Source organism: Vipera ursinii, assembly GCF_947247035.1.
Source record: "Vipera ursinii genome assembly, chromosome: 1".
Taxonomy (NCBI): Eukaryota; Metazoa; Chordata; class Lepidosauria; order Squamata; family Viperidae; genus Vipera; species Vipera ursinii.
Genome location: NC_139512.1, coordinates 267884551 through 267908042, shown reverse-complemented (window position 1 = coordinate 267908042; position 23492 = coordinate 267884551). Strand labels below are relative to the sequence as shown.

Here is a 23492-nt window from a genome sequence, read left to right as displayed (position 1 = left end):
CCAGTCTCTCCCCTTCCCCCACCCCCCAAAAAAACAGAATTATCCAAGATTTGGGGAGAATCAATATGCTATCAAATAGGAAACTGCTGATTTTGTGTTCTGTATTAAAAACCCCTGGAAAATAAAGCAATGCTGCATATAAATGATGTAGTAGGAACATGGTGGCTCATGAGGTTAGATTAGAACACTGAGCTGATGTTCGGCAGCCTCACGTTCAAGACCCGTTGCTGCTCAGGGCAGGGTGAGCTCCTGTCACTTGCTCCAGTTCCTGCCAACCCAGCGATTTGAAAGTGGGCAACTGCAAGTAAATAAATGGGGAGCCACTTTGGTGGTCAACATCATGGAGACACATAAGGGCAATGATGATGTCACTGGCAAATCCTTTTGCCACGGAAGCACTTTGGTATTTCCAACATAGAAGTATTAGTATTCATGATGTAAGTAAATTTGTTTCTCTTTCTTCCAGTTTCCCCTGTTCGAAACCTATTGCTTGGACTTCTTGCAATTTAATAACATGTGGAAGAATACATGCATCTTACAGAGAAAAGTGTTTTACAATGGCATCTTATAGTTCATCCAGCAATTTCAATTGTCCTCTTAGTATTGCTAAGAAGATCTAGAAGAACCTGCTGCTGCTTGTTTAGAGTCTTTCAGGATCCCATTACAAAATACCATTTGCATCTGTTTAATTGTGCCAAGTCAGATCACTGATCCTTAAACTTGATACATCAGTTTCTGATTGGCAATTGTTCTTTGCTAGCAAATGTCATTGCTCTCTTCTAATCTATTAGCAATCTCATCCCCTAAAAATGTAAGCCATATACAGTATTGATTCTGCTGAGGCTTCTGCCTGGGCCCAGCAACTTTGAGGAAAATAAGATGGGATGCAGCTGATTTAAAATATGGCCACCAGTCAAATATCTGATGTAGATCTTCCCAAATATGTAGGAATTTTCTCCACCTACTGTGCTGATAAGACCCGGTAGCTATTCCGGTAGGAGTCCTGAAGAATGCTCCAGTGAGACGAGTCAGCTGTGAAAGCATCTCTTTTCCTGCCTCTGAAAATGAGTAAAGTAATCGTCTAAAATGTAGCATGCATTTGAGGATAAGATGTTCTTTGGAATGTTGTGGATTAGAGCTGGTCTTTTGTGAAGGAAAAATGTTTGCTTCTGTCATGTTAAATTTGGGGTTTTTTAAATTTTGTTTATATTAGGATATTGGGACCGTTTCTTGACTTTCAAATGGTATTTTGTTATACAAGCAGTCCTTGACTTACAACCGTTTGTTTCATGGCCATCCACACTTACAATGGTGCTGAAAAAAGTGACTTATGATTGGTTTTCATGCTTATGATCGTTGCAGCGTCCCTATGGTCACGTGATCAACATTCAGATGCTTGGCAACTGGCATGTATTTATGACAGTTGCACTACCCCGGGGTCACGTGATCGCCATTTTTAACCTTCCCAGCTGGCTTCTGACAAGCAAAGTCAATGGGGAACACCAGATTCACTTAACGACCGCATGATTCACTTAACATGCTTCATTTAAGTGTAGCAAAAAAGGTCATAAAGTAGGGCACAATTCACATAACAACTGTCTTGCTTAGCAACATAAATTCTGGGGGGGTCAATTATGGTCATAAGTCGAGGGCTGCCTGTAGCTACAAGGCAAGATGTGGAATGTTGAATTTTACATATGTTGATGAAAAATGTAGACCTCTGCTTGGCTCTTTTGCTGGTAACTGGATTGGAGACATAGTTACTTATTTGATTTGCTGTTGTTAAGAAGTAGGTTATGAGATGAAGAGTTTTATATTTGTTAGCTAAGAGAAGGTAAAGAGATTAGGGAATTGTTTACTGTCTACTTGCTATGAAGAGGGTGGGGAGTCATTTCTTTAGGGAGAAGGTGTTTTTTTCCCCTTTACACATTTATATTCTTGCTTTTTTTTCTTTTAGTCTTTATTATCTTTGATTGTTTAATTCAAACTTTTAATAAACATTATTTGAAAAAAATGTAGGATATAGCAATTGCAACACTAAAATAAACATCAGCCTAAGAGTGGATGAATGCAGTTGCCTGTTCCTGCTGAAGATGGGAAAACACATGCTCTGTATTGAGCAATGAATAGTCCACAAGAAATGTGGTATTACTTTTTCCCAATTTAATTTTACTGCCTGTTTGAAAGAATAAGGCGAAGGAGATCTTTCCTTGACCTAGTTACTGTGATCTCCCAACATCGCTACCCCTTCTGGAATAGATTCACAATGAGGTGTTATGGCCATTACAGAAAAAAACCCACTTGGGATAATGTTTCTGTTGATTGAGCCTGTACCACATAACTCTGTGTGATATGTACAATACTGTGATAACAATACTATGTGGAGGTGGAAATCTCTATAATGGCCTGTGAATAATATTTTATTATTTCACAGGGTGATAAAGACTCTTCACAGGACACCCTATAAATAGGTGGAGGAGAAAGCTAGGGCATAAGAGAAAATTGGATTGCTGGATGTTTTTATCCATCAGAGAAGACTTCTTTCTTTTTTAATTTCAAAGTGAAAAGACACACAAACAATATTTTAGTCTTTGGTCCATGAACCAACTCTTAGGATCTTTGGCTCTTGAAGACCAATTCTGTACAGCTGAGGATAACCCAAATGTTTGCTAGGTGAAGCTAAATTAAATGAAGATATACTCAGGGGTATTGGGGGAGGGGGGAGTTGGAGATCCCAAAACAATCATACTCACACACACACACACACAAGTCTTGAGGCTTCAATCACATGGTTACAGCCAACATATTGACTTTTTCATCTATGTATGCCTCTGGTTATGCTTGTACTGTGGAAATGACTGGAAAGCATGAGTAAGTGGCAATAACGCCCACTTTCTGGTTAATATCTAAAAGGCACAACCCAAAGGAAAAGGGTTTGGGAAGGAAGAGGGAAGAAGCAAAACCATTCATAGTTTCTGGCCAGCAATTAACCAGTGCATAACATATGGTAGCTCCTTTGAAGCCCAAACAAATCAAAGGAGTTTCCTGTTTGATTAGATCTACTGTAAACAAAGAGAAAGATGGCAACTTTTCAGGGTGGCAAGTTGGACTGACCTGAAGCTGCCAGAGGAACAAAGAGGTCTATGCTTCCCCCTTCTTCTGGAGACATAATGCAACTTTTTAAGTGCTTCCAAAACTCTCTCACCTCAGGTTGAAGAAGATTTTGGGTGTTGACTGTGTAACCTAAATAAAATTAAGCAAAGGATGCTTTTAAGGTGAATGGACAATATTCAGGGTTCCAACTGTCTTGAACTGCAAAAAGATTCTCCTAATTATACTTCACCAGGAACTATTGACTTATTCAATTTTTTCCCCCTAGAAGACGTATATAGTAAGTAACATGCCAGACTCTGATTTTCCTAACTTTACTCTCGAGATGCACCAACTCCTATGATTTATTATTTTTTTAAGAAGTAAGATTGAAAAACAAAGTCATTCTGGCATGATTGAGTTGGAGCCTATCTCTTAACTTTAGAGCCACAACAATCTTTTCCTTGTATAGGAAATGTGTAAGAATTGTCCTGTTTCCCTCTTCCTGCTCCTTTTTGTATATATTTTTAGATTCTAATCAAACTGAGGCAGGAACCAGCAAAACCTTTATCCTAGAGCTCAGGGCAAGGATCTCTCGTTACACTCAACATAGTAAATAAGAATTTTGTAAGTTTTTAAATCTTGGGCTGGCAGGGGAAAAAAAACCTTTTCTTTGTGCTTTCTTCTTGTCTAACACTTTTTTCTGTTCTACTTTCCCAAATATTCTTTTATTTTATCAGGATCTCTGTTTTGTTTTTTAAAAAAAGTAATTAAAATCTAATAAATCAAAGAATGCCGACTGGTGGCCCCCAGGGGGAGAGCGTTCTCTGTGGGTGCACCGGACTTATGGAACCATCTTCCGGTAGAGCTCCGGATGGCGCCCGACCTCCGCTCCTTCCGGCGCGACCTTAAAACTCATCTCTTTAAGGAAGCGGGCCTGGCCTGATGGGACGGGGTGGGTTTGTTATTACGACTTTAATTTTAAATTTGTACTATGGGCATTGTTTAATCATGTTTTAATAATTTTAACTTTTGTATCTGTCTTTTACGTATTGCCCTGTTAACCGCCCTGAGTCTCTTGAGAGAAGGGCGGTATATAAATTAAATAAAATAAATAAATAAATAAATAAATAAATAAAAGACTGACGAAAGATTCGACTTCTATATGAAATACTGTTTGTATTTTTCCTAAGTAAGGAGATATGCCTTATATTGAGCAACGGAAGCACATCAAGTTACTGGGAAGTGAAAAAAAAATAATGCATTTTTATACCACTACACACTTCTATCACTAAAAGCCGCAGAAATATGTAAGACTGATGATTGAAAACTAATTATGAAAGTTGTGATTATCAAATATATCTTGCTATACTTTATGGTCTTTAAATTTCAGTGGAGGCAAGAGAAATTTAGAGAAACATTATTAGGTCAAGTAAAAAATAATTAAATTTCCACACTCAGAAGATCTTATAACCTCTTAATCAAAAAAAAAAAACCCCACAAAAAATGTTGTAAGAAGGGAAATTTATCATCCTGGAATTTCCTACTAAAATTTGGAATTTGGTCAGTTTCAGATCTGATCTGGTTTCCTATTCCTCCATTCCCTAATCAGTTCTCCATTATTTGCTCCAGTATCTTTCCACCAGAAATGTTTTTAAAACCTATACTTGACTACTTCTTTTATTTTATCAGGATCTCTGTTTTGTTTTGTTTTTTTAAAAAAGTAATTAAAATCTAATAAATCTAATAAAAGACTGACGAAAGATTCGACTTCTATATGAAATACTGTTTGTATTTTTCCTAAGTAAGGAGATATGCCTTATATTGAGCAATGGAAGCACATCAAGTTACTGGGAAGTGGAAAAAAAATGGATATGTTTGCTGGTTTCTGCTGGGGTGGTGGTGGTGTTGCTGTTGGTAATTTAAAAAAAACCTTTTAACAATAATATTTCATATAGTTATCTTTTTTCTGGAAGAAGTTGTTTCCCATAATCAGCTAGAAAATAGGTAAACCATTATAACTTGCAATATAACTCAGAATCTAGGAAATTCACTTCCACGTATTTCAACTCTTCTGTGTAATATTTCAGCATGAAAGATTGTGTCAGCTACTCAAGATTCTTATTATTTTATCTTAACTTTACCTTGAAGCAAGTTAATCTCTCTGGAATCTCCATCACTAATTATCCCAATACTCTTTGCTATTTGGCCATCCAAGGCCTTTTCTACTGAATGAATGAGGCTTTCCAGTGTGGTCCCCGTATGCTCATACACTACCAGAACCACACCATGCTTAACACTGTCCACAACCATCTGAAATAAAATTGAAAGAAAACAACAAGTAAGAACATCGTTTTCAAATTAAAAGAAAATGTGTTTAGCACAGTGAATGAAGTGAATGAATTCTACCAGTTCAAAGACGTTCTTGCATTGTTATATATTGGAAGTTCTTGTTAGTAGATAGGATTCACTTTTATGACTAGAAAAGGAAAATGTTAAAATTATATCCACAAAATGAATTACTCATAGAAAAACAGGATTGAAAACAAAGTTGGAATCATCAAGTCCAATCTGCTGAGATTGGTTCCACTATTAAAGTACTCTTACTCTCAGGATATTTTCCTTTTGTATATTCTGCCTTCCTATAAATTAATTTATCCGTGATTCTGATCCATATACTCTGGTATAAAAGGTCTATTTTATTTATTGGTTGGTTGATTTTTATGGCAGTTCTAGGTCACACTATACCCAGCAGATTAGTTAAACAACCAGTACATTAAGACTGCTACAAAAATCATAAAACTACTCATCATGGTATCCCTATTCAGTTAGGGCTAAGGACTTGATGGAATAAGACTGTTTTCACTTGCTTACAATGTCACATGTAGCTCAGTGGAGAGATATTTATAAACTAAGTTATTGCTAAGAGGTCCTGCCACCATGTCCAACTTTTACTTCACAAAGAGATGAAGACTCTCCCACCACTAAGTCATGTTAACAATTTTCTAATCGCCAAACTAGGAAAAAAAGTAAGACTATTGTCTTGGAAATAGTCTAATAACTATACTTTGTTATGTCTCCTTTTCAAAGCTACTTGCACTTCTGATGCTTAGGTAAGTACTAAAAGAATTCAAAGAATACCCCTCTCCCACATACACAGAGTAAACCACGTATCCCTGTTCATGCTAAGCCACAACTGCAATTAGCCAACAAAAAACTATTATAAACTGTGGTTTACTCTCCTAAACTATTTTTAAATTCAATATTGTAATAAAATAAACCACATACAAATATGGAAGAGTGGAAACAAACCCTGCCATTACATGTGTATGCACAGTTTAAACAACATACTACCTGTTTTAGATGGCATCTTTCAAAGTTTATTGTTTTTTTGTGTGTTTTTTTTAATCCCATTTATATCCCGCCCTTCTCCAAAGACTCAGGGCGGCTTACAATCTAAAGTACAAATCAAATGATTTTATGATTTTTGTAGCAGTCTTAATGTACTGGTTGTTTAACTAGTCTGCTGGGTATAGTGTGACCTAGAACTGCCATAAAAATCAACCAACCAATAAATAAAATAGACCTTTTATACCAGAGTATATGGATCAGAATCACGGATAAATTAATTTATAGGAAGGCAGAATATAGAAAAGGAAAATATCCTGAGAGTAAGAGTACTTTAATAGTGGAACCAATCTCAGCCTTGGTGGAGCAGTGGGCTAATGCCTCCTTAAGTAACACCAGCTGCCTGCAATTAGTGCAGGTTCGAGTCCCACCAGGCTCAAGGTTGACTCAGCCTTCCATCCTTCCGAGGTAGGTAAAATGAGGACCCAGATTGTTGGGGGCAATAAGCTGACTTTGTAATAATGCCGCTTGGGGTGTGTGTGTGAAAGCCCTAATAAGCAGGCATATACATAGAATGAAGGCTACTGCTAAGCTTGTAAGCCGCCCTGAGTCTTCGGAGAAGGGCGGGATATAAATAGAATGAAAATAAATAAATAAATAAAATGTGTTTAGCAATAGCCTTCATTCTATGTATATGCCTGCTTATTAGGGCTTTCGCCCCCCCCCAGCGGCACTAGATGGTCTTTCTTCACTATTTACTTATGCATTAGAAGAATGCCCACCACAAAAATGAGTCAGAAGGCTCTGTCAATCAGCAAACCAACTTTAACATACTTATTCAGCTTAAGACTAGCCTTTAAACTCTTCAGCACAAGGCAAATATTTGATGGAAAAGACTACGGAGAACTAACTAGATTTCTTTCTGCTTTTCACTCTCCCCATTTTTAGCTCATACATTATTATTATTATTATTATTATTTATTAAATTTTTATACCGCCCTTCTCCCGAAGGACTCAGGGCGGTGAACAGGGCATATCTTAAAACTACAAAAATACAAAAATTAAAAAAGAATTAAATTATTGCCCACAATAAAAACAATAAAAATATATATAAATATTAAAACCCTAAGTGATTCCCCATCAGGCCAGGCCAGCTTGTTCAAATAAATGGGTCTTTAACCCGCGACGGAAGGAGCGGAGATCCGGTGCCATCCGGAGCTCAACCGGCAGCTGGTTCCACAAAGCCGGAGCGCCCACAGAGAAGGCCCTCCCCCTGGGGGCCACCAGCCGACATTCTCTGACTGGAGGCACCCTGAGGAGGCCCTCTCTGTGGGAACGCACGGGGCGGAGGGGAGTTGACGCCGGCAGCAGGTGGTCCCCGAGGTATTCCGGACCCATGCCATGTAAGGACTTAAAAACCATCACTAAGACCTTGAACCTCACCCGGAAGACAACTGGTAACCAATGCAGCTCGCGGAGCAAAGGTGTAACATGGGAGTACCGGGAAACTCCCAAGACAACTCTCGCGGCCGCATTCTGTACCAGTTGGAGCCTCCGAGTGGTCTTCAAGGGAAGCCCCATGTAGAGAGCATTGCAATAGTCAAGACGAGAGGTCACGAGCGCATGAGTGACCGTACACAGGGCATCCCGGTCTAGATAGGGCTGCAACTGCCGCACCAGGCGAACCTGTGCGAAAGCCCCCCTGGTCACGGCCACTACATGATCTTCTAAGGTGAGCCGTGCATCAAGGAGGACTCCCAAGTTGCGAGCCCTATCTACGGGGGGTAAAGACTCACCCCCCATAGAAAGTGATGGAACGTTTTGAATGTCCCGGGATGCCGGAATGTACAGCCACTCAGTCTTGTCAGGGTTGAGTTGAAGTCTGTTCCTCCCCATCCAGACCCGAACCGCCTCCAGGCAACGGGACATCACAGCGAGGGCATCACTGGGGTGGTTTGGGGTCGAAATGAAAAGTTGGGTATCATCAGCATATTGATGATACCCAACTCCAAAACCACGAATGATCTCACCCAGCGGTTTCATGTAGATTAAATGAGTTATGAAATATATTTTCATTTTGTTTCAGTCCTTGTGTTTTGTCATATTTCACCGAGCAAATTTTCTGTTGTTCGATTGGTTGGATATATTTGATGCATCTTTCCTCCTTATGTGTACAAAACAGAAGACATCTCATTCAGTCCCATGGGGGAAAGCAGGAAAGATGGATTCCATGAAGTTTTACCTCATATGCAGGCACGTGGGAAGATATCAAGACCAGGTGTGGATGGAGCAAATACTTCCCATTGGGGTATCCTTGGGAAATAGGCTGACAAAATCTGTGAGACAAGGTAAGACAAGAACTGCTACAAGTAATGTTCCTTCTGTACAAATAAAAAGTTAATATTACATTTGAAGTTTTATGATTATGAAGATCACGGTCAACAGTGGCAAACCTGTGCAAGCTCTGGATTTATGGACTTAATATCTCCAGAAGATAGGTTTAAGATACAGAAGGATCTTGACAGACTTGAACATTGGGTACTATCTAACAAAATGAAATTCAATGGTGAAAAAAGTAAGGTTCTATATTTAGGCAAGAAAAACCAAATGCACAGGTATAGTATATGTGGTACCTTGCTCAATAGTAGCAACTGTGTGAGGGATCTCGGAGTCCTAATGGACAATCACTTAAATATGAGCCAGCAGTGTGCTGCAGCTGCCAAAAAAGCCAACACAGTGCTAGGCTGCATTAACAGAGGGATAGAATCAAGATCACGTGAAGTGTTAATACCATTTTACAATGCTTTGGTATGGCCACACTTGGAATACTGCATCCAGTTTTGGTCACCACGATGTAAAAAAGATGTTGAGACTCTAGAAAGAGTACAGAGAAGACCAACAAAGATGATTAGGGGACTGGAGGCTAAAACATATAAGGAACGGTTGCTGGAATTGGGTATGTCTAGTTTAATGAAGGGACGCGGTGGCTCAGTGGGTTAGGACGCTGAGCTTGTCGATCAGAAGGTCGGCAGTTTGGCGGGTCGAATCCCGAGTGCCGCGTAGCAGAGTGAGCGCCTGTTACTCGTCCCAGCTTCTGCCAACCTAGCAGTTCAAAAGCACGTAAAAATGCAAGTAGAAAAATAGGGACCACTACGGTGGGAAGGTAACAGCGCTCCGTGCGCCTTTGGCATCTAGTCATGCCGGCCACATGACCACGGAGACGTCCTCGGAGAAGCGCTGGCTCTTCGGCTTTGAAACGGAGATGAGCACCGGCCCCTAGAGTCGGAAACGACTAGCACGCATGTGCGGGGGAACCTTTACCTTTACCTTTAGTTTAATGAAGAGAAGAACAAGGGGGGGACATGATAGCAGTGTTCCAATATCTCAGGGGTTGCCACAAAGAAGAGTCAAGCTAGCAACCTAGAACTAAGGACAAATTTCTTGACAGTCAGAACAATTAATCAGTGGAACAACCTGCCTCCAGAAGCTGTGAATGCTCCAACACTGGAAGTTGATCTTGTGGCCTGGACTGAGGGGGTTTCAATTTTATTTTAATTTTAATTTTAATTAATTTTAATAATTTTAATTTTAATTTTAATGTTAATTTTATTTAATTGTGGGCTAGTCTTATTTAATTCTATTTTAAAGTGTACTTATTTGTATTGTTTTAACTTGCCCTGTAAACCGCCCTGAGTCCTTCGGAAATAGGGCGGTATATAAAATCAATTAATTAAATAAATAAATAAGTTTTTAAGAAGAGACTGGGGAGCCATTTTTCTGAAATGGTATAGGGTTTCCTGCCTGAACAGGGGGTTGAACCAGATGACCTCCAAGGTCCCTTCCAATATTATTATTATTATTATTATTATTATTATTATTATTATTATTATTATTATTATTATTATTGACATCAATCCATGGTACAGCCAGGTGGAGATAGAAAAATATCTGCCCAGCACTCTAGAGATCCTTTTGCCAGTCTGAATGGATAATACTGGATAATACTGGATTAGATGAATTCATGAATTCATTCTGGGGCAGGTTTTTAGGTTCTGCATGCAGCTGCAGCAGCAACAACAGCAACAATAGTAGCAGTTCTCTGCACAACAGAGGAGACCTAGGCTTGTAAACACAAGGTTGGACAGGCAACACATCTTCTCTTGTCCTGAAGTTGCAACTAGATAAGGATCTCCCTGTGATTTCTACTTAAAAAGCAAAACACAGATATGGAAACTAATCAAGGAGAGAAGCAACCTGGAACTAAGGAGAAACTTCCTGACTCTTAGAACAATTAACCAGTGGAACAACCTGCCTCCAGAAGGTGTGAATGCTCCAACACTGGAAGTCTTTAAGAAGAGACTGGACAGCCATTTGTCTGAAATGATATAGGCTTTCCTGCCTGAGCAGGGGGTTGGACTAGATGACCTCCACGGTCCCTTCCAACTTTATTATTATTATTATATGGAACGTCCAAACTTCATTTGTTTGAGATGAGTGGAAACAGAAATTAAATGAATAAATGAATAAATTAAACAAGCAAACAAATAAATAACAAACTTTGATCAATCTTATTTCACACTTAACTTTTTCAAATGGCCATTGCTAAAAACAACAGCACAAACAAGTCATCATGCTTGCTGAATGGTCTCATGATTTTCTGGCTCCTCCCTGAATTTCTTTAGGTGGAAAGTTCTACCTGTTTAGCAGCAAATCTGTCAACTTGGATTCCAAAGCCACTCCCCTAATATTTCAGAGGCTGCCTTTTTTTTAATTAGCAGAGATAAAAGTTGTGCACTCAGCTTCCAAAGGTCATCCTGGGGCTACATCCAGACTGAAGTCTCCCTCTAATATTACACCAGCAGATTTCCTCTCCTGCAACAGGATTTCCTCTGGTGTGTGTGAAAGCAACATATCTGTTCAGGAAGCTTCCCCAAACTCCCAGAACAGATCTGAGGAAAATGCAACAAGTCTTTCTGTTCCACTGGCAGGCAGAAACAGACTAGATAGTATGCAAAGCATTGTTATCAATCCTTCCTTTGCTGAATCTCAAAAAGAGTGCTCAGAAAGGAATACCACTCTATTTCCTGCAACAGCAAAGGTTCCCTTGGTCACCAAGCTACACCACTGGAAACAGAAATTCTAAGGCAAATGTTTTAAACTGAACTGTATACTCATTTTCTCAACCTTGGCAACTTTTAAGATGTGTGGACTGCAACTCACAGAATTCCACCACCAGCCATGCTGCATATAAATCTCTGTAGCACCCATGGACAAAAGATATCTCCAGAGGCATTTCTTGGCTATTTTTGGCAGAACAGATTAGCTGTGGCACAGCTAATGGTCCTACGATGTCCCCATCACAAGGCAATTAATAAGCAAGCAATTTTCTCTCTCAGACTGGACATTGTATGCTGTATACAATTTGCAACACAGAAATTGAATGCCACTAGTGGACGGAAAGACAAGGAACAGAGGGAAGGGGAGAGGACAAAGAGAGGAAACATGTTTTTCCTCCTGTCTCTTAGGGAGGGCAGAGCTATAGACAGATAACTTCAAAGTTTACAGCTTTTAAAAAATACAGCAGGCAAGCAGATGCTGGAGAAACACCGCTACAGCCTATATATAGGTCTATTGTCAAACTCCCATGTTGCAAGGAAACACCACTTCTTCCCCAAGACAGGGGGATTTTTTTCTTAATTCAGACGATGAACAGGATAAGACACGGTTCCCTTCTACCTCTAGTGATGCCCTTGACGTGATGTCCCAGTGCCTGGAGGCGGTGCGGGTCTGGATGGGAAGGAACAGGCTCAGGCTGAACCCCTCCAAGACTGAGTGGCTGTGGATACTGGCATCTCGTATTGTCCAACATGTTCCACCTCTTTTGATGGGGGGAGCTATTGCCCTCCTCAGAAAGGGCCCGCAACTTGGGTGTCCTCCTGGATTCACGGCTTAATTTGGAGGATCATCTAACTGCTGTGACCAGGGGGGCCTTTGCACAGGTTCGCCTGGTGCGCCAGTTGCACCCCTTTTGGGACTGAGATGCCCTATGCACGGTCACCCATGCCCTTGTCACTTCTCGCCTGGATTACTGCAATGCTCTCTACATGGGGCTGCCCTTGAGGTGCACCCGGAGGCATCAACTGGTGCAAAATGCGGCCGCGCGGGTGCTTATGAGAGTATCTCAATACTCCCATGTTACACCACTCCTGCGTGAGTTGCATTGGCTTCCGGTCGCCCTCCGGGTGCGATTCAAGGTGCTGGTAATTACCTTTAAAGCCCTACATGGCTTAGGCCCGGGGTACTTGCGAGACCACCTGCTGCCAATGTCAACCTACCATCGCCCGGTTCGCTCCCACAGAGTCGGCCTCCTCAGGGTGCCGTCGGCCAGGCAATGCTGGTTGGTGACCCCCCAGGGGGAGAGCCTTCTCTGTGGGCGCGCCAACCCTCTGGAATGAACTGCCTCCGGAGCTGCGGACAGCCCCTGACCTTTGATCCTTCCGCCGTGACCTGAAGACATGGTTGTTCCAAAAAGCGGGCCTGGAATGATCATGGTTTTTTAAATTTGGTTTTTATCGGCTTAAATTGTCCTTTATTTTTTTATTTATTGTTTAATTCTTTTTTAACCTTTGTATTCTATGTTTTTTAATTTTTTATTGTTGTGAGCTGCCCTGAGTCCTTAGGGAGAAGGGCGGCATATAAATTTAATAAATAATAATAATAACAATAGTTCTGAACCCTTATAGAAACTTTTGTTGACCATCTTCTCTTCTTCCCATATGCAGAAGAGACCTTAATTTGAAATGGCATTTACCTTTCTGCTAGAGATTTCCCAGAAGACAAAATGTATGGCTTCTTGGCTTCTAGTCTGAAGCTTGAGGCAGATTTATTCTGTTGAGAAATCTGTTTGAAAAACAAATTATTTGTGGAAAGTACTTTTTCAATAAAAGCATTTAGAGAGTGGGATTACATGGCATATTGAAGAGGAACCACAACACCAAGGATGATAGGTGTATACTCTAGAATAGTGCTTCCCAACCTTGGCCTTTTTCGAGCGTGTGGACTTTAGTTTCCATAATTCCAACAGCCTGCAGGGCCATCGATAAGAGTTCTGGCAGTTGAAGCCCATACCCTGAAAATGGCTAAGGTTGGGAAACACTGCTGTAGAAGAGGCAAGTCATCTGGGTGCTAAATTCCTGCAGGAGATATAGATTACCTGCTGAAGGATGAAGAGTAAAGATGACACCATCATAGAGGCAGAGTAGGAACAAAAGAAATCTGCCAAGGTCAAGCCTCCCAACTCAGGTTTTCAAGAAAGGTTTCTCCTCTATATATTGTTTCCCTTTCCTTTTCTCAGCATGACAAAAAGAAATGGAATAAATCTATGAGCAATTGGAATCTATTTGTTGAACAAGAAAAGAAGTCACTGTGTAGTTTGTCCCTTGGCCTAGGCCAGTGACGGCGAAACTTTTAGAGACCGAGTGCCCAAACCACAACCCAATGCCCACTTATTTATTGCAAAGAGCCAGGGCTGCATCAGCATTGTGGTTCCCTTAGGGAGGGCGGGGTGTGTGGCCAGGGTGGTCACACCAGACTGGGTGGGTGTGGCCAGGTAGGCGTGGCCACCTCGATGCTCTAACACCCCTACTTGAGCTTGCTAGCTGGCCATTTTGCCTGCTTTGTGCTGGGCAGGGCTGCTGCTCCAGGCGGCAGCAGAGGCGCCTTAAGGGACCTGCGTGAGCTGCTAGTGGTGGCGGTGTACGTGCCCACAGAGAGGGCTCTGAGTGCCGCCTCTGGCACATGTGCCATAGATTCGCCACCACTGGCCTAGGCCTTCGCAGTCAAGCAATGTTTTGTGATTTGAAGGCATTCACAACTCTGAATCCCAAAGGCTGTTACAAGGATACAGCCGCGAGGAGGAAAGATAATATACTGTCATTAGCACATTGACATTCCCTTTTACAATTAAATTGCAATGGATCTTCCTGCATTTTCTTTTTAATGAATTGAACTCTGGGGATGTGCGGGTGAGGAGCAAGTTAATTAGCTGAGAACAAAAGAAAAGGGTAATATTTTTGATTAATACAGATCCACAGACCATTGACATTTAATTTCTCTATTGTTGGCTAAACATTTTAGACCTCTGCTACAAAGATTCAGATTGAATTATTGGAGCCACTTGAGTGGCTTCTGAAGAATCAATTTGCTGCTGTTTAACCAACTAGATCTGCAACAAGTCTAAAATGGAAAACAGACATAAAATGTAAATGTTTGAGGGGGAGGGGAAATAATACCTTCATTAATAATTCAGCTGATAATTTAGCCTGGTCATAGATAGATTGGGACGAATGTGGTTGAAATCCAGACTTGTAAAATCCTGAGCTCCGGGTTCCACTTATCCAAGGTGGACGAGCTTTGAATAACTCTTCTGAAAAATAAATCCCATTCAACTATATTATATGTTACTTTCAAAAGGTGATTATTTATGCTCCCTTTTTCATTGTCAGGTTATAGTATTAATTTAAAAATCTATTTTCATTTACAGCCGGTTCTAGATTTTAATAAGCTGTGCAAAATTCCTAAACAGAAGAGAATTTATGTACAAATCCATGGGCCAACAACTAGACTCACATTTTGATCTTTATAGACATGTGGCGCACAAAAAAATGCAAATTGCTCTACTAAAAAGGGCAAACCTTTCATCATATTTGTCATAACAGAAGATTGACATGAGTTGTTCAATTTTGTCTCCCTATTTTCTTTTGTCACAATGCCAGTAATGGGAACATGCCATGGGGGTGCAAATAAAGGATTTGGCCAACAAAATTGTGCCCAGGTTGGTTAAAAAAAAAGAGATTACTAGGTGTAAAGGGTGCAGCTACACTCTTTGAGGGAGGTGGACAGTTCAGAAATGTGAAAAATAAATAAAGCTAAAGGGTGAACTACTGGCATCCAAAGAAAACTCACAGACGAAGAATCAAATTCACAGGAGCAACAAGGGACAGAGGGAAAGGAATGACACATTCTATAAACTGCATTCCACTTCTGCAATCATTTGATACTACATATAGGAATCATTCATTAGAGTATTTTACATTCAAGCCCCACAGAAAATAATTATATTAATTGAGGAAGGCATCCACATACTTCAAAGAGAAGACAATGCCATAGTATTCTAACACTTTGCTACATTTGTGAAAAGAGGTCAGACTCAGCTAAACCTTTTCCATTTTTCTGTCTAATGTAATTATTTAAAAAGCTATTTATTTCAGATTTTAGTCCTTGGGGCTTGCTAGGCACTCCTATGCATCTCACATATTCCTGAGCACTTAATGACTGCCAGCTGCTAAAGTCAAAATATGGGATCCACCCTACTAATAACTGAACCAAAACTTACTTTTGTGTACTGCCAGTCTCCCTCGAATAAATTTCCGAAGATAGTTTGCTTGCCCTCTTTCTTCTTGCTCTTCAATTTTTGTTTTGAGATCACTGGTAGTCCTGTGGTATGCAGTTCTCCTAGAAGTTAGATAATCCAGGTTGGTTGCACAGGCAATATAATACCGCTTCCAAGCGCCATATTCATTCTTTTCAGGAACATAGGGAAGAAACCATCCTAACTTGAGGCATTTTGGCATCCACAGACAGTCCTTTAGTGAAGGAAGTGAAAACATGCTTTATTTTCAAAGAGAGGTTATTATCAAAGCTTATCAAATCAAGTAAAGCATGACTTGTTGATGAGTAACATCAGATATGTAACAGAAGCAGATCTATGGGAATGAGGTACACAAATACCAACTTCTCCCTTTTCCTTGATTTGGAAGGTACATGCAATCTGTTTTATTTAAAAGCAATTTAAAGATAATTTTTTTGGATTTTAACTCAGGAGCCTCATCATTTGGTTTAATTATAAAGATCATGACAATGCATGGAAATAGAAGAGATTTAGAAAACAATAAGTAAGATTGATAAATAGTACAAAAATAAATAAATATAGAAGGAAGGTTATATTTAAATTCTGCTAATTGGTGAATGGATCTGACAGATGCCATCTGAATGCAAAATTAATTATTGCCAATTTTTGTATTGGTATCAAGCGCACAGACATGAAGTTTTAAGTAAACTGATTTATTACTATTCATGCCTATGCACAGCAATCTACTCAGTTAAAGGTTAGCACTATTTTAGCAGTAGATAAAGGATCACCTAAATTCAAGAAGGGTTGGTCTTAGCCCATTTGTGGCTACATACACTCTAGGCTGATTCCTTTTTTTGACTCTGCCCCCAGATTCTACCACTCCTTCTCCTCCTTCTCCTGACACTCTTTCTCCTACAATTGATGGTATCCCACTTTAAATCTGAATAAGGCCAATGAATTTTAATCGTTGAAAACAGGACCATTTTCCTTCCATAGGGAATAAGAAAGATACCTTCTTCATCTAACGATTCAAGATTAGAAAATAAATGGCTATAATTAAGAGACAAGTAACACAAATGGGAAACTTCACTAGAGAATGTTACAAATGTTCATGCCATTTCAAATCAATGAGCATAAGAACATTTAACTTGGTGTTTAATTGGGATGACTACAACGTGTAACCCTCAGTCTCAGTTTTGAACTTGGTGGGGCTCATTCAAAGGGTGAAGGAGAGATGAGGAGCTACAGTCTTTGAATGTTGCTAAACTGCAATTCCCAGTATCTCACCCTGGGTCACATAGCTGAGAGTTGAAATTCACTTAGATCATGGGTGTCAAACTCGCCACGTTACATGACATGTCACGATGTATTGCAACTTTTTTTGCATTGCCGGAGCTGGGGTAGGCGCGGCCTCCATATGATGCAACCGGCCCGTCGGCTGGTAGTTTGACACCCCTGATTTAATGGACCATGGTTCTACAACTCTAGCATATAGCATTGGCTTATCTGAGAACAAGGCATACGCTGATACTACCTGTTCAGTTAAAAATTTCCAGTGCCAATTGATTTGGGCTGCAGCACAAAGATCCCTCGGACTGAGAAAGGTGAATATATATAAAGATATGAAACGTGGCAGCAGAGTGGTGAAATCTACATGGCTGAGTGGGATATTTTCTACAAGCCATTTTTCAGCACACCTATGCAACAAGGAAGTAAAACACAACAACAACAAAACCAAAGTAAATTATTGGATCTAGGGAAATGTTTACATTTATTGCTAGGAGAAGAAGATTGTACAAATGTGAACTATGAACATTTAATGGGTAAGCCATGATTTTGAGATTCTTCACCCCCCTCCCTTTGCCTCATCTATTCAGTTTTTCATGTTAACTTTCATTTTCATGTGGCAGCACCTTCTAAGGCAGGGAAACGCTACTATTTTTGTCAGTGTCTGCGAATTGGCATGATTATAATCTAAGGAAGCTTGTGGACAGGTTCAACTTTAGAAAAGGCCAGGCTTAACACTAGATATCTGGAGGCCAAGATTTTAGGCCCCAGAGGCAGATCTCTATCTGATGTACTTTTCCCATTTTGGCCCACCTTCCCCCAATTTTTTGGAAAATATGGGACAAAATGTATTTTACATCTCCCTTAACTCTTTTGCTTCATATTTTATAAAATAAGCCTATATCTTGTCATCAATACAGAAGTAATATTAAGGTGCTCGTGTCACTGGCTTCCATGTACATATTTTATAACAACCATGAACAAAGTTGCTAAAACCACCACTACCCCAAAGACCCACAACTAAATCACAACTGTTAACTGAACAGGGAGAATTATTACATGCCTAGTAAATAACTATATTCACAACGTTAAATTAATTTGAAATAATTTTACAGTATATTTAGTTTCCGCTTTAGCACCAGTTACTTTTTTGAAGTCTAGATCCCAAAGGTTGAATATGCCTTTGGGCCCACTCAATTTGTGCACCCACATTTTACAAAAAAAGTACTTCTAGATTTCTGTATGGAGATCTCAATGAGCTCCAGCTGATTAGGATTGGACTCCAGAAATGGCAAACAATGTGCAGTAAATAATTCATATTATAGGAGGTGCCCTTGCATAATCTACTTTTTATTTTCACAAAGCATAGTATTAAAACAAGTGGCTCACTTACTTCAGCTGTGATTTGCTGCACTTGTTGAATATCAAGAGGAGAAACTGCTTGCGTTGTTTGTCTGTCCACATGTCAAACCAGTGGCTTATAAGTCTGATTCTTTCCTGATAAAGCTAAACAAAGCCACAAGCTTTTTTAAAAATAAAAAAGACAGTTTGATAACATACAAGATTAGACCATTCCATGTACAGTACTGCTAGTTTTTCCATTGCAGGGTCATTTTATAACCTTATTAAAAGATGCAACTTGGGTAAGAACCTTAGACATTGGTTAACTTCAGTTTTCAACAGCCCTCAACATCGGCTGTGTTGGCCAGTGCTAATGACTTTAGCTACTACATCTGGAGGGTCACAGATCCTCACATATGCTTTGTTCAAGCTTTTGAACAAAATCATTTATTTCAAATGAAGTTTTGGTTAGCCGAATTATTTCCTTAAAAAAAGCTTAAACTAGGGGCAGGAAATCTTTACGGTCTGGGGACCCCACTGGAATTTCCAAAATAAATCATGTCCACCCTCACAAAATGGATGTCAATCACAGAACACTCATTTTCTTTCTACTCTGCTGTTTTTTTTATCATATATAGGCAGTAAGCAGACCCTCTTTCAGCTGAGCTCCATACTTTTTAGGCCTAACTAGGATCCTAATATATTATTGAAAATTATCATTAATAAATATACTACTAATAAGTGTAATGCTAAGAGACAGCGTTTAGCTTTGTTGCGTCATTTTGGTTTATTTTGGGGGGGGGAAAGCCTGGTAACAGTAGTTCTTTATTATATCAAAAATCCAAAATATACAAAGCAGAAAATTAATAAAATTGCTAAAATTGATGTTAATGCTCTTGATCAATCGATTGATTTAAATTTTGAACCTGCCTGATTCTATACAACTCAGTGTGGCTTACGTTGTAAATAAAAATAAATAAATAAAAGCAGGAAGGAAAATCATTGGGGGAAAAAACCTAAACATCCTGAAGAACATTATAATTTGGAGACCATCAGAGAAATGGACTAATGTTCCGGCTATAGGTACTAAAGACAAAATAAGTCTGTATGGATGTCCTTATAGATAATACAGTGTAAAAAATGGATCATTCTAATGTTTATATGGTTTCTTTTCTTGTATAGTATATAAATAATACACTAAACAGTTGCAATTCTCTATATATAATGCGCATATGTTTATGCCCCCACATACTTTTCACTTATTTTTAAGTATTCCTTATGTATTTTTATAATGTATTTTTAAGTTTTATTCCTTTTTTCTTTTTTGTTATTATTTTAAAAGCAATAAAAATTATTTTTTTAAAAAACAATGCTACATCATTGTGATTGTGGTAAGAAAACCTTTTGGACATGAGACTGATTTAACAGATTTTTAGCAGCCAGAAAAGAAGAAAGAAAGAAAGAAAGAAAGAAACAAGAGCTGTATTAGGAAGCTGTATTTTCACAGGTCAAATGTGCATCAAAACAATCTTTGCGTTCCAGCAGTAGGTTTTTGCTTCAGGCAGCCTCTAGATGAGCAAGTGCTAAAATAACAAACTTGTTCTCTTGGTCGAAACCAGAAAGCAAGAAGCAGAACTCAAATCAGTTTTTATAAAGGCTTATTATGATACTCTTCAGTTATAGGAGGAACTAGATGCCACAATTTCATGGAATACATATGCTTGCTACAACAAACTGGCATAATAGAGCATTTTTTTCTGGAAACATTTAAACAAATTATACAACCAGCCTGCTGTTGATGGACAAGTGAGCTATGAAAGTTTTGGGAATATTAAATTATAAAGTAAATTGTTTAGCAGTTTAAATGTTAAGTGTTAAAATTAACTCACCTGATTTTTAAGTGATTTGTTTTCAATTGGTGTCCAAGAACTGAATCGTGTACGTAGGGTTTCCATTGCTGACTCAGATGCGGACTCTGACTGTCTCTTGTAGGGTATCCTAAACTTTTCAAACGTCACCATGAGGTATATATATTGTATGAACTATAATTATTCAGGTAATAGTCAGTCTTCTCTGCTGTTAATTCTGCTGTACACATCAACTAGATTCCTATTAGTAGCTAGAAATGGAATAACGGTGTAATTTTCATGCTCAAGAGTAAATGCTGAGTTCTAAATTCAGTTAAAATCTACATCCTAATTTCAAAACCCCTAAAAACAAGCTAAACATTTGGACTGTGTCTTCAGTTTCTTCATATTATTCTAGGTCCCCTCTATCATTTTTTGTAATATTTATGATTATAAAATAAGAAACACATCACATTTCATATGTATGGTATTAATGTTATGTATTATTAATAGGGGCAGAAACAAATGATGGGCTAGTATTTGATTAAAGTAGGGCCACACTATAAAATAGAGGCAGTTTATTGTCATAGGCACCAGGATAAAAAACCCAGGAAATTAGGAGTACCAATCCTGCCTTAGATACAATACCTGTTCTGTAACTCTGGGCCAGTCACTCTCTCAGCCCTAGGATGAAGCAATAGTAAACCACTTCCAAACATCTTGCAAGGAAAAACACAGGAACTAGTCCAGGCAGTCACCAGCAGTCAAAACTGCCTTTAAAGCACACACACAAACACACACTGATAGGTATAAAACTTGGATTGATTTGTATAGTCCAGCTGGGTGACTCTGGGCCGTCACTCTCTGTCAGTCTCACAGGGTTGTTGTGGGGAAAACAGGAAGGCAAAGGTGTATTCAATATGTTCACTGCCTTGAGTTATTTGTAAAAGTAGTAAAGGCCGGATAAAAATAAAATAAATATTGTAATCTGTAATCTGAGATGGTGGACCTACAACACCCATTGTCCCCCTATCAAAAAGGGCATTGTTTGTGCAAGCTGTGGGAGGGCTATAATGTGCAGAAGGGGTTGAAGTATGCATACTGAATTGGGAATGTTACTTCATGGGCAATCTCTAGAAGCTAATAACTTTATCAGAATGAGCATATTTATACATATTTATATTGTATAATTATCCTTCTCTACATCCTTCATTTTCAGATATTACTTGGATCCCCATCAATCCATGTTGAGCAGGACACCAGCATCAATTAACTTACATTATTATGATTTGGCAACATGAGAAAATATAGTGATATTTTAATTTTTTTAATGTAAACTGTGTACATGAGTGTTGGGGCTCTTTTCATTAACCACTGTTTAAAACATGGGGTTAAATGCAGGAAACAAATCAGTGACTACTGTCTGTGTGTAGAAGGAAGGAAATAAAATAATGAGCTATTCGGGGGGTTTATTAAAACATACACTTTTATTTTTCAAAAGCTCTGTTGTAGATTTTGTGGTTGCATTTGAATGCAATTACACATGTAAATCTGAGTTAAGATAAATTCTATTAACCTCTAGAATTATATTACAAATTAAGCTTTTGTGCATCAGTCTCAAGATTCAGTATTGTGTTTTGTTCTTCTCTTAGACTAAAAATACCAACTCTGCAGTTTCCGAAACACAACACACACACTACGCACCCCGGACCCTTCAATATCCTACCATCAATTTCACACTTTTGAACAAATAAGTAATCACAGGTAGATCTACTACTTTACCTTAAGAAGTGGTGGATCTTTCCCTTCTGAGAAAAGCCAGAAGTACTGTTGGCTGAAGATCTTCTCCACATCTCCATAGAAACCAATGTACACAATACAACATACCTTGGGCTTTCAGCCAACGTTGCTGACTCAGGACCAGAGGAAAATACTCTTTGTCCACTATGAATCTCTTTACAAGGACCTTGGATTTGTGGGAGCACTGTAGCACTAAGTCTATCAACCTGTGTACTTATATGACAGTATTTCTTCTGGTGCATCTTTGATTTAAAAAAAAGAGAAAGAACAAGAGAGATAAAGCTCTTCCTAAAAAGGGAGGTCCAGTAAAAAAGAAAACAACTCCAAACTTTAATACATTGTTGTTGGTACAGAAGAACAAAACTTGGCAATTCTTACAAGATGCAAAAGGGTGACATAAAAGGCTGATGTACGTAGTCTTATAGGTTTCCCTGCTGTTTATTCATCATATTTATGTGGATATCCATCTCACAAAATATCACTCTAGGTGGCATACAGTAAAAAAAAACCCTATAAAATAGTACTATGGAAGCAAATAATTAAAAAGTATTATAAAATAGTACTATGAAAGCAATAATATTAAAATTAATGTTATGGTTACAAGCCAAGGAGCAACAAATATTAACAACAATGAAACTTAGCTCGGCAACTCCCCTTTCCCTTAATATCCCCAAGCCTTTTGGCACAATCAAGTTTTGAAGGACTTATAAAAATAGGGAGGGAGCCAAATGTAACAGCAACTTTAACTTACTATGCTCTTCTTCCTTGCTAAAAAAAAACCAAGAAGCAAACGTCTGCAAATTCCTTCCGCTTTTTCCTTTTCAAACAATATCAGCTTGGATTGAAAAAAGCCCCTTGAATTAGTGGAAACCTGCTAAGTAGAAATGAGACTTCTCCAAATAAACCATGAACATACAGTATGAGTTCTTGTATTCTGTAGTAATAGAAGCTGTGGTACACAGGCAACAAAAGCAGTGTCTGCAGAAATAGGTATGGAAAAGCAGGGAGTAGTGCTTAGGAAGGGCTGTTCTTCTAGAGAGTTTAATGTTCTTTGTAACTTCTAAGCAAGGCTACTCCGACTTTTCCCCTTTCCTATCCAGTTACTCCCCTCTTCCCCTCTTATTTCAGTTTTGTTTTCAGCTTCTCTTTCTCCTTCGCAGTGCATCTATCCCTTTTTTTTGTTCCAATTCCATCCTGTTCTTTTGGGTCACCTATGCTAAGAGGGAATTGCACATGTGTGCTTTAAGTGGGGAAGCTGTGTTCTATCCAGGATTTTTGCTTTGTGTGTGTGTATAGTTTATCAACTCTACTTAGCAGTTGAAATCATTTAAATATATAGCATACTATATATCACCAATGCAATCCTA

The 23492-nt window shown here is 39.0% G+C and overlaps 1 protein-coding gene across 1 annotated transcript in view; it reads right to left on the bottom strand.

Moving 5' to 3' along the window:
- ECT2L (epithelial cell transforming 2 like) overlaps nt 1–20433 on the bottom strand; it is a gene marked incomplete at its 5' end in the record, with an annotated part of 44450 nt that extends 24017 nt beyond the window's left edge. Inside the window, 10 exons of the mRNA XM_083350190.1 lie at nt 966–1058; nt 3115–3243; nt 5235–5403; nt 8681–8774; nt 13250–13338; nt 14730–14863; nt 15833–16082; nt 17385–17547; nt 18531–18643; nt 20368–20433. Of these exons, the coding sequence (XP_083206316.1) occupies nt 966–1058; nt 3115–3243; nt 5235–5403; nt 8681–8774; nt 13250–13338; nt 14730–14863; nt 15833–16082; nt 17385–17547; nt 18531–18643; nt 20368–20433 (1300 nt within the window). The remainder of the gene's footprint in view (nt 1–965; nt 1059–3114; nt 3244–5234; nt 5404–8680; nt 8775–13249; nt 13339–14729; nt 14864–15832; nt 16083–17384; nt 17548–18530; nt 18644–20367) is intronic.
- Nucleotides 20434–23492: the final 3059 nt, after the last annotated feature.